The sequence below is a fragment of the Mustelus asterias genome, chromosome 2, assembly GCF_964213995.1.
Source record: "Mustelus asterias chromosome 2, sMusAst1.hap1.1, whole genome shotgun sequence".
Taxonomy (NCBI): domain Eukaryota; kingdom Metazoa; phylum Chordata; class Chondrichthyes; order Carcharhiniformes; family Triakidae; genus Mustelus; species Mustelus asterias.
The window spans coordinates 160,706,858-160,718,797 of NC_135802.1; the positions used below are offsets into that span (position 1 = coordinate 160,706,858).

The 11,940-nt window shown below is 41.8% G+C and overlaps 1 protein-coding gene across 4 annotated transcripts in view; it reads right to left on the reverse strand.

The window, feature by feature from the left end:
• The window catches only part of relch (RAB11 binding and LisH domain, coiled-coil and HEAT repeat containing), a 101,098-nt gene extending 89,197 nt beyond the window's left edge, over nucleotides 1–11,901 (reverse strand). For all 4 annotated transcript variants that reach the window (XM_078199884.1, XM_078199876.1, XM_078199870.1 and 1 more), the window contains exon 1: nucleotides 11,459–11,901. In XM_078199884.1, the coding sequence (XP_078056010.1) occupies nucleotides 11,459–11,885 (427 nt within the window). In that variant the 5' untranslated portion in view covers nucleotides 11,886–11,901. The remainder of the gene's footprint in view (nucleotides 1–11,458) is intronic.
• Nucleotides 11,902–11,940: the final 39 nt, after the last annotated feature.

Consider the following 11,940-nt stretch of genomic DNA (forward strand, 5'->3'; position numbering starts at 1 on the left):
TTCAAGTCAATGCACCTAACCAGAAGGATACCGGAGAATTGTCGCGGTGGACTTGCATTTCGCCGCTCAATGGTATTTAAATTCTATTATGTAAGCATGATAATTCAAGAATCAGGTGTGATATCTGTCAAATTTTGAGGCACTGTAGTTGGAAGCAACTGGAGAGCATCTTCCATTAGTTTCCCAGCAACCATCGTGTTGCCAAAGCAACATTATCTGCCTATGCAAGAAAATTGAAATAACATTACATGAGTTCCATGCAAAGAAGAGAGATCAAGTGAAATGGGAATCACTCCACTGAAACCATGCCTCCCAAAGGGAAGCCCTACTTTGCCAAATGAAGCCAGTGTAAACAAGGTAAAAGTTAGTCCCCTTGTACCGTAATCTTAAATGCTTTGATGTTGTAAATAGTTTACAGTTGTTTGTTTTGAAACAGAGACTTGGTTCTGGCTCAAATATGAAAGCTCTAATACAGTGAGCTCACCCGAGATTGCTGAATGCAATAGCTTTTTCCCCCATCAAGAGAAAAGTCATTTCAATTCCCATATACCATCTAAATAAAGAGAAACCTCCATTTTTAGACCTCTCAGTTTCACATTTATGTAACCTAAAAGATGGTATTATTTTAAACATGGTACCAGATAGCTCAGAATCAGTGATATGACTCTCAGGTCTAGCTGCCAGTTTGTCATTAACATTGAACAAGATTATGGAAACTTTTACACATAATTAATATGTATACATATTATGGAAAAGGTTTGTGTGAACAGAGATCAAAATAATATAAATCTGGACAATGATTTTTCCAACATTTGGATCTGATAAAATGTAACCACAATTGATAATTTCTCAATTTTTGTAATATTTTTGGCAAAGGTCTCTGGATTAGAGCAATGAATGACATTATCTAAGTAAATTTATACACAACAATTTGTTGCTCGAGTATTGCTGGAAAAAAGGAGACATGCTGTCAAAGTTTTCATCTTGTACTTATCACGATACCAAATTTCAAAGGAAACAACAATTTAAACTACACGAGCAAAGGGTGCTGATCGGTTGACAAGTCAGTTCTAATTGGTTGAGTTGTAGCCATGGTGAATGCAAAAGGGGTCTATTGCTCCCCCATGCTTTTGTTTAATTCAAAAAGGTACAATGCCTGGACATATCCCTTTTGCCTACATGGATGTGAACATAGCAAGTGCAAGTGAACTACAATACAGGCCCGACTGATTATGTTAAATTGGTTATTAGAGCTATTCTTAGCACACTCCAGACTGTTCAGCAAGTGCTGCCCAATCACAGAATCACATCTACTGTTAGACATTATGTTCTCAGTTTTGCAAGCATGGGATGGTAGAGTACAGTCAGTACTCAGATCATTGTGAACAGTCAAAGGGCCTGATCAGGACCGATAGTCCTTCCAAGGTAAAGAATTGCAAGATCCCAGCACAATCATGGGAATCTCAAAATTCTCAAATGAAACTTATCAAAACACTTAACCGTAGCTCTTGGGATGAGTAATATTGAGGACGGAGTAACTGATCTCAAACAGAACAAGGGCAATTAAAAGCCAATCTCATAGTCCCTTCCCTCTATCGAAGAACCAGTTGAGTTTTAATGCAACAGCCCAGAGTACTTGCTCCTCTTCACAACTCAGCAACTAGAAGCAAGGACAAGGTTTGATTCATCTGTGACACTTCCTCTCACCAGTTGCTCCAGCTCAGAATTAGGATTCAATTTAATTAATTATATATGATGCCACAGATGTGTTGCCTTGGTTGACTGAATAACAATCAAACATGCATCAGTGCCTTCAGATGAAGGTTTAAAAGGAGAAATTTCAAAGGGAAATAGTGATAGGAAAAATAGTTAATACTTCAATAACAAAAAAAACAGATTTGGTTCAACAGATTGGAGTTGCTAGATGTGTCTATACAATATTGCACTGCATTTGAATAGCAAATTCCACTAAAGTAACAATCATCTGGAGCTGAAATCTAGAGATTTGATTCAATCCTCATTTCTTGATGGCTACCCAGAAGGGGACCGAGAAAAGTACAATACTTCTAAATAATACCAAGTAGTCTCACAACACCAGGTTAAAGTCCAACAGGTTTATTTGGTAGCACGAGCTTTGGGAGCGTTGCCCCTTCATCAGGTGAGTCAGTCTAAATAATATCCAATTAGTCCAAATACATTTTATGGAATTTCAAAACAAATACAACAATTGAAGGGGAAAAGCATGAATGGAATGGCCTCAATTTATATTTAATCCATAGATTCCTTACAGTACAAGATGAGGCCATTTGGCCCATCGTGTCTGTATCGACCACAGTCCCACCCAGGCCCTATTCCTGTAACCCCACACATTTATCCTGCTAATCCCCCAGACACTAAGATCAATTTAGCATGGCCAATCAACCTAACCTGCATGTCTTTCAGACTGTGGGAGGAAACCGGAGCACCCGGAGGAAACCCACGCAGACATGGGGAGAACGTGCAGACTCCACACAGACCGTGACCCGAGGCCAGAATTGAACCCGGGACCCTGATGCTGTGAGGCAGCAGCGCTAACCACTGTGCCACCATATGCCCTACAATATGCAGAATATTCCAGTATCAAATTAACAGTTTAAAATTTTTAAAGTTTTTCCATTTTTACAAATAATATTTACACTCAAAACTAGTACAGTACAGCTTGATCATTCCTCCATATATAAATATAGAAAAAGGCAGAAGGAAAGCAATGCAGTTGGTTCATTATTACCCAGCGCTTCGACATGCGCACAAAAATAGAAAGGACAAGTAACAGGATGGGGGGAAAAATAAGGAGAGGACAAAGACAGACTGAGGCAGCAGAACTGCTGAGAATGAATGGTTATACATACTGAGGATCAGAGGATCTATTCGCAAGTCTTTAAATTCCTTGTAAAATTCATTCCCAAAACCATCAGGCCCTGGAGCCTTACCAGACTCAAGATCCCTCAATGCAAAAATCACTTCACCCTTACAAGTGGTGGCATTGCGGTTCGACCTTCAGTCTTCAGAAATTGTTGGGAGTTTAAAGGAAGCAATAAGATGCTCCATATGTATTAGTGCATCCCCAGACTGATCGCTTTCATAAAAGTTGACACAGAAGCTTTTAAAGGCCCTATTCGTCTTAATCATCCTATCACCCTTGGAATCCAGCACAAGGGAAATAGCCCAAGAGTCCACCTTCTCCTTAGTAAGGAGAGCCAAATATCTACTCAGTTTATTTGCAGACTCAATTTTTGTGTGTTCGGCAAAATGCATAGTCCCCTCAGCATGTTGAGTCAGCAAGGACTCCAGTGCCGTTTGGAATGCATGAATTTATTTCAGCATTGAGTGGCTAAGATTCTTACATTATTCCCTCTCTGTTTTGGCCAATTTGATTTGAACCTGGTGCTGTTGCTCCAGCATTTTATCCTATATAAATCAGCCATAAATGAAATGACCAAACCCCTTGCAAAAGCGCCCTGCAGGTTTGAGGGGTATACTTGAGAGAGAGAATTGACTGAGTAGAAATCATCAAATTCAGCCTTAGAGATAAAGTTATGACCCCTAAGCAGAGATGCATTAAATCTCCAAGATCTAGGCGGAGGATGAATCCTAGTGAATAAAAATTCCAGGAATGTCAGAGTGTGATTAGACAGCACGATACTACATTTGGAGCAGGAGACCACTGAGTGTAATGTTGTTTTTGGTATGAAAAAAAATAATCAATTCTCGTAATACATTGGTGGGGAGCGGAGGTAGTGGTGAATTCTCTATCTTTAGGATGCAGTGTTCTCCAAACAAGAGGCGGCACAGTGGCAAGCACTGCTGCCTCACAATTGCCGGCTTGGATCACTGTCTGTGTGGAGTCTGCACGTTTTTTCTGTGTCTGCATGAGTTTCCTCTGGGTGCTCCAGTTTCCTCCCACAGTCCAAAGATGTGCGGGTTAGGTTGATTCGTCATGCTAAGTTGCCCCTTAGTGTCAGAGGGATTAGCAGGGTAAATAGAGGTTTTCAAGGATAGGGCCTGGGTGAGATTGTTGTCAGTGCAGGCTTGATGGGCTGAATAGCTTCCTTCTGCACTGTAGGGATTCTATGATCCAAGTCCCCACTTCCTCGCGTACCAAAGCTAATGCCTTTGCCTGTTGAGTGGGAGGATTCCTAGTTATGGGAAGCTGATCCATCAAAGGATTAAGATAACAGTTGAAGTCCCCATCTCTGAAGGAATTTGTTGATAATTCAGCAAAATCCATAAAGACTTTAATAACAAAATCAGGCAAAAGATTTTGGGGGCCTTGAGTATTATCAAAATGCTTTCCCATGCATCAGCCCATTAACAATCACACTTCTTTCTCTCTTTCCCCCCCCCCCCCCCCCCCCCCCCCCCACCCATCCTTCACACAGTTCTGCAGTCTAAAAGGCACATTAACAACAAAAACCATAACCCATCAGCTACCAGTTGAGAATGAGGTAAAAGCACCTGCCCCAGCTAGTCACGCTTAAATTTCAGGTGCTCCTTGTAATCAAGATGAGTTTCCTGCAACAAGACTATGTCAACTTCCTTCTTTTTCTTTTCATCGGATGATGTGTCCCCCATACATTCCAGAAGCAAAGTTTCAAAACAGCTACTGCCATTGCTTATTCAACCAAAGAGAGTGTAGGATATTAATACAAAGAAAGTGGCTTACTTGCCCAAAGGTTCTCTCATCCTGCTCGAATGTGCATCAAAACAGACTTCCCCATCTTCAGCTGTACCAGAAGCACCAGTGACACATTATAAAGTCTTTTTCTAGAATGTGAGACTGGTCTATAACCTTGCAGGAACCCATTAGCTACTCTTTAACTCCAGAATAAAAAACAACCACCACCATTTGTTGAGCTTTCCTCACCAAATGCGAGGCCCTGTAGGGCTTTCTTACAAACCTTCCATAATTATACCAAGAATATCTCTCAACAAAAGAGACAAGATATGTCACAAAAAGTGCGAGTGCAGAACGCCGTTCTACATTTTAACTCTTCCTGTTAAGACACAAGCCACTCGCCCACGCTCCTGCAGTGGCACTACTCAGATTTATCATGACCAGAGCAAATGAGGCCAAAATACACACACCACCATTATAAGCGAACGGATGAAAAGGAGATTTTTTACATAGCGCTAGTGTTGAAAATCTGCTCAGCACATTCCTTAACTAAAAGCACACTGAGGAATGTTTTCCATTAAGGACAAATGGAAGCTCCTTCCAGTCTTAAGGATAAAAACCCACTAGCGTGCTCAATTACTGGATCACCCTATTAGAATGATAAATACCACAGAATCAGGAAGGAGTTATAATGACAAGGGATTGAGTCTGGATTTTAAAGTGAACTGCATTTGATTTGTCACATGTATCGGTATACAGTAAAAAATATTGTTTCTTGCATGCTATACAGACAAAGCATACCGTTCTTAGAGTACATTAGGGGAGAGGGAAAGAAGAGGGTGCAGAATGTAGTATTACAGTCATAGCTCCTCCAGATGCAGTCTGCTCCTCCAGATTACTACCTTCCACAAAAGCCATGGTTTTAGCCAGATTGTCAAATGTCTTTATCAAGTTGTTGACTATCACTGGTGGTGGTGGTGGAATATATGCCACGAACCACACAAATGTTACTTGTGAGGGTGTCCTAACATGAAACACTGGTTTGTGCTGGTATATAGTTTTTTTTTGGAATAGTTTGATGAGGCATGGAAAACCCCAGTGAGGAACTAGTCCAGTCATCGTATAACAAAGAACTTAAAAGAAAGATGAACTACAATACCCTAAGACACTTAAGGACATGAATAACTAAACATGCAGAGTTTCTGGAGAAATTACCCCATGTTCCAAAATATATCTACGATACCCGGACTTCCCTTTCCTAAACAACATCCAAATTAAATAACTAAGTCAAATCCAGTTTATAGTTACCACACAATATACAGTTGATAGCCAAGTCTGTGTAACACCTTTTTCTGGTCCAATGCATATATTTAAACTGCTTTTACAAAATGTTTCCTGCAATGTTTTGGCTTTAACACAGATGCAACATCGGAGAAGTAAAAGATGTTACAGGACCCCTTGGGCTGTGAAATGAATCCTAACCTCCTGGCTGAGAGTTTCAGACTGGCTTCTGACTGAGTGTGAACTGTTCTATCTGCTGAGGGGAGTAACAGTTGTACTGTTTCCGCTTTTGTTATTTCAAACTCGAGAGTCAACTGTTTGCATATCTTGAATTCTGTCTTTTTGTGGAGCTTAGCATTGCTATAGCCATCAGCCAGTCATTTAGATAACCTGTTTCTGCTTGGGACATTTATTATGGTGAGCAGGCGGGTAAGTGGAGCTGAGTCCACAAAAAGATCAGCCATGATCTTATTGAATGGCTCGAGGGGCCAGATGGCCTATTCCTGCTCCTAGTTCTTATGTCCTTATTTCTATAGCAGTCATCTAAGTAATGTGCTTCCACTCCTGATCATCTTTAGATGCTTTCAAGCCTTTAGAACACTTTCATCACTCTTAGAGGCTTGCCTGCCCTTGGAAATGGTTATTCCCGTTGCTAGGTAGGATTCTACCTTTCAGGCCTTTTCAAGTTTTAGTTACCGTTGCTGCGAGGCGAATCCTTGACATACAATAGGGCACTACAATGGCCTTTAGTGCTCTTCTAACTTCATTGAAGCCCTTTTCACCTTTGTTGTATCACTGATGAGATATCCTGGAAGAAAGAGGCCGTTGCTCCATCATAGAGCAACGCTCCATAACGTCTTGCAGCCTCCAATACTCTTTGGTGATCCTTGTAGTTATGAATATGCATAGTTACAGGGCAGGGTTATTGATTGTATCCTATCTCTGAGGCCTTAGGACAATGTGCCCTTTCTAACTTCATGCGTGCAGCTTTCATTTCTAAACAAAGAAAACGTGGTAGCCAGCTCTCAAAGAATTTAACTGGGAGCTTACCCTCAGCTCCTTCTGGCACACCGACAATCTGCACATTTTTCCTCCATTCTCAGTTCTCCAGATTGTTAAGGAATTGACATACCACGCAGCTGCTTTTCCAAAGATTGTAAATGGGCCAGATCGAGTGGGAGATCTCCCACTCACCTGACGAAGAAGCAGTGCTCCGAAAGCTAGTGGCGTTTGCTACCAAATAAACCTGCTGGACTTTAACCTGGTGTTGTTAGACTCCTTACTGTGTTTACCCCAGTCCAACGCCGGCATCTCCACATCATTCACTAAGTCGCCATGTTGAGGAGTTGGCTCCACCTCAGTTGCTTTGGACTGTTATCTTTGTCGACAATTTTCTGAATATTTCACGGCATTTAACCAGAAATCTTCCAGGGGCATAATATGGAGTTCTCACTTCCAGAATAGGCAAGTACAAGCTGTGTAAATGCAATAAATGGAAGGATTATGGACTGAGTAGTGCCAGAGCTCACGCAAACACAGCTATTCCAAACACTCCACGTGACCCCCAAGCTAACGGTTTTAATTCAGTAAACATAAATTCTGCTCTTTTATTGGTAATCGAGCAATGTTTTTTAAATTCTTTTACAGGTATGCAAGTAATTTTTCATTGATTTTAAATCACACCACCTGCTCAAGCAACTTTAGTGACTGTTTGTTTAATCTTCGACTTGCGTTTGAGCACCAGATTAGGCAACCAGGCCATAGTGCTGATCCTCAGTCACATCATTGCTGAGATCAGCTCATTAACTAAGCAGGCCTTTTCTATTCAAGAGTTCTCGGGAAGGCAGATCTGCAGGAGGATGTTACGGACTTGCACCAATAAATAGATCTCCATTTGGAACAGCTATTTAATTGTTTTAGAAAGATGACGTATTTGGAGGTGCTTTCCACAAATCATTGTTCATTCTCTCTCTATTCCCATAACAGTTCTTTTAAAACCCATGGATAATTGCAAAGTAGCAACATAGCAATCTGAAAAAAGGCTGCTTATATCTCCATAGAAGCCCCACGGTAGCACAATGGTTAACACTGCTGCATCACAGCACCAGGGACCTGGGTTCAATTCCAGCCTCGGTCAGTGCCTGTGTGGAGTTTGAATCTTCTCGTATCTGTGTGGGTTTCCTCCCACAGTCCAAAGATGTGCAGGTTAGGTGTTTTGGCCATGCTAAATTACCCGAGTGTCCAAAGGTGTGTCGGTGACTTTATTTTTACTGCAAAAGGAATTATGATGCATTCACACCCTACAGATTTAGAGAATCTGCGAGAAGGCGAACCACCTTGCCTCAACGCTAAATGCAGAGTGTAAATCCAGTGTGAAGGCTTGAACTCTCTCCTGTTTCATTCCAGTAAAGTACAGGTTCAGGATTTACACTACAGCTGCAGTGGTAGTGTGATGCAAAATCTGTTTTGCAGTGAAACCATTTTGTTGTGCAAATGCACTCTTCAGCTTAGAACCATATTCTGGGGGATTTTTCTGTGCTAATTATTTGGAGTCCAAGCAAAGAATCTATATGGTTACTATTCAATGTATTGATTAATATCATGTTAACCTTACCTCTTAGTGTAAGTAACAAAGAAAGATTTGCAGTTAGAGCATTTTTCACACTGACATGCAAGAGCCTATGAAGAAAAGTGCAGCCAATTTTGTAATATTGACAAATGTGCAAGGTGATTTGCACACTACATGCGTTTAAACAATGTTTTCTGTAGTGTTGGTGAAAGATAGTATTTATCTAGGATAACAGGCAATGTGGTTGACTCTCAACCGCCCTCTGAACAAGGGCTACTAGAGATAAGCAATAAATGCTGGCCAGCCAGCAAAGCCCCCAAAAAAAGGTGAAATCCTCCACTCTTTATCAAAGATCATCATGGGATCACTTACATCCACCCCGGGGCAGACAGGATCTTATTTTAACACTGCACCTGAAAGACAGCACCACCATTCAGTGCAGAACTCCCTGTGTTGAACTACAGTGTCAACTAGATGATGCAGTCAAGCTTCTCATGCGAGGGGGCTTGAACTCAGGATTTCCTGACTCGAATGTGAATGATACTGCTGAGTTGAGGCTGAAATCTTAGTCATTTTGTGTACAAGTTTATCATGAATAGCATTTCCTATGTATCAAGGGTAATTGATTAGTGGCTCTTACAGCTGCAGTTACATTGCTGAACAGGAGGCAGGAAACATGCTGAAATGGGAATACAAAAGAGCCATTTAGAGCAGATAGGTTTTAAACAATTAGCTTATCATGAGACTCAGGAAATTTTCAGTCAACATTCATCAAGTTGGATAATAATTTTTTTTTTAAAAACTGAGAATTAGAGCAGTGAAATTAAATTAACTTTTTTTTAAACTTAAGATACTTGGAATGAAATAGGACAGGGTCATTAAACATGATTTTTCTAATTTTCAGTTATGTTACTAATACCTTTGAGCCGAGGATAGATTTTGGTTCTGAAACAGGTCCTTTGCTACTTTACCTTAGCCAAACATCTCCAAAATCCTCCCCTCCTATTCGTGGACACTGGCACAGCAAGCGGAGGTCCTCAAATTTTTAATTATATCCAATAAAATTCAGATTTAAAAAAAATCAAATTTGATTTGCAAACTAGTCGAGCATAAGTATTCAAGAAAATGTACAGGTCCAGTTTAATGCATTCCCTCATCTGTACCCAAAAGCAAGCGCTTTGACAATAACGGAGAAATTATACAGCACTAATTTTATTACAATCTCAACCAGGCAATTTTCACACAGCCCCATACCGTACAATATGTTCTGTCAAATCTGACAACACAGGATGTTATTACCAAGAAAAATTAGCAACACAAGAAATTAAGGGTCGACAATCATTAGCTGTTACAGCAACAACTTTTAATGTAATAACATCTCTCAAGGTGCTTCACAGGAGTGCAAGAGTCAAACTTACACTCAACCACAAAGATATTAAGGCAGATGACCAAAAGCTTGGTTAAATAAGTCAATTGCGAGGAGAGAACTGCAGAACCTCATGCCCAGGCAGCTGAAGGCAGTTACCAATAGTAAAGCGATTAAAGCTGGGGATGCTCAAGAAGCCTGAATTAGAGGAAGTCAGTTCACTCAGGCATTCATGTGGTTAAATATTAAAGAGATTGGGAGGGTGAAACAGAGGGATCTGAAAACAAGGATGCGAATTTTAAAAGGTGAGGTCTCTCTTTACAGGAAGCCAGTGCAGGTCAGTGAGTACAAGAGTGATGTGTGAACAGCACATGGTGAGAGTTAGCAGATGGGCAACAGAGTTTGTGGAGAGTAGAACGTGGGAGGTGGCCTGGAATATGCTAGAATAGTCAAGTATGGAGGCAACAAAGGATGGATGAAGGTTTCAGCAATGATCAGCTGAGGCAAGGACAGAATCAGGTGATATTACAGAGTTGAAAATAGGCAGTCTTGGTGATGGCGCAGGTATATTGTTGGAAGTTCATCCCAGGATAAAACATGCCAGTTTGGTTAAGCCTCAGACAGTTGTCACAGAAGCAGGAACTCAGCTAATGAATGGAGATTCGATTGGGCACTGAAAAAAATGACTTCAGTCTTCCCAATATTTAACTGAAGAAACGTTCTTCTCATCCAGTTCTGTATGTCAGACAAGCAGTCTGAATTTACAGAGGGCTGCTGTCAACAGCATGTGGATTAAAATGTAGATAAATGTAGAAATGGGCCTTTTAAAACATGTGCAACATGAACATAACAGATATAAGCCACAATCTACCATTCTTTAAATAATTGTTGCAACAGCTGATAGGACACCATCTAATGTTAAGTCAATGAATTCAAGTAAGAGTTAGATGCTGTCTGCCAAATAGCCAAACCAACTGCCTTCATCCAAACCTGCCTTATGATTATGTAGCACGTTAGGTAGTATTAATATATGCGAGTGCTATTCAGAATGTCACAAACAGAAAATTTTGATACAAAACAAATACATATTAGGCATAAAGCCAAGTCACACACAAACACCTAGCGAAATATAAATCACACTACACCTGCTAATGCATTTATCAGAGGCTGTATACCCAATTTGAAAAAGGAAGTGATACCATAAATGAAAATTCTAATTTTACATCCAAGAGACCATACAACAACACTGGTATATTATTGTTTGCAGGTCACCATCTTCCTTTAGTCTGACCTTCTCAGGTGCATCTACCCATTTTTCTTGGTGTCCCCCCCAAAAAATTGGGATGCTTTTCTCCCCAAAAGGGGTAATTTTAACCCCATTAAGATGTTTATCTCTAGTCCCTTCAAAAGCAAACTGTTCTGGAACTCCCCTCCTTACAATGCAATCCCATCCTTGTTTTCAACCCCTACCCCCCATCCCTTCAACTACCTCAGGATTAATAACATTCTGCATTCATTTCTGAGCTTGCCTCCCTCTCCCCTCTCCCTGTCGCCCAGCCCCCGTTCGGGAGCTGCCTGTGCCACTCACTGAGTTGCCCGGGGGCAGGAGCCAGGTCCTTGGGGGGAGTGGAGGTGTGCCTCTCAAAGTTGCCGGGGTTGGAGAAGTAATCGCGGAGCCGGGGCAGCTCCCGGCCGGCCTCCTGCAGCTCGGTGTGGAACTCCAGGGCGGTGAGGATGTACTGGTCCCGCAGCAGCTGGGCCGCCATGGTATCCAAGGAGACGCGAGGCGGCTCTGCCCCCAGCGGCGAGGCGGCGGCAGCCGCCACCTCCCTCAGCCCGCCGCCGATGTAACCGTAGCCCGCCTCCAGCTGAGGCGACAGGGGCAGCGAGGGGACGTGTGCGGCGGCGGGAGGCGGCGTTGGGCCCGGGGCCCCGACATCTTTGCCTTTCCGCGATCTCCGCTCGGACTCTTCATCAGAGTCGCTGAGGAACGGATTAACACTAGACGCCGCCATCTTGCTTCTCGTCTTCCTGGTTGTAATCTCGCGAGAGGTTTCCCTATAAACCCCC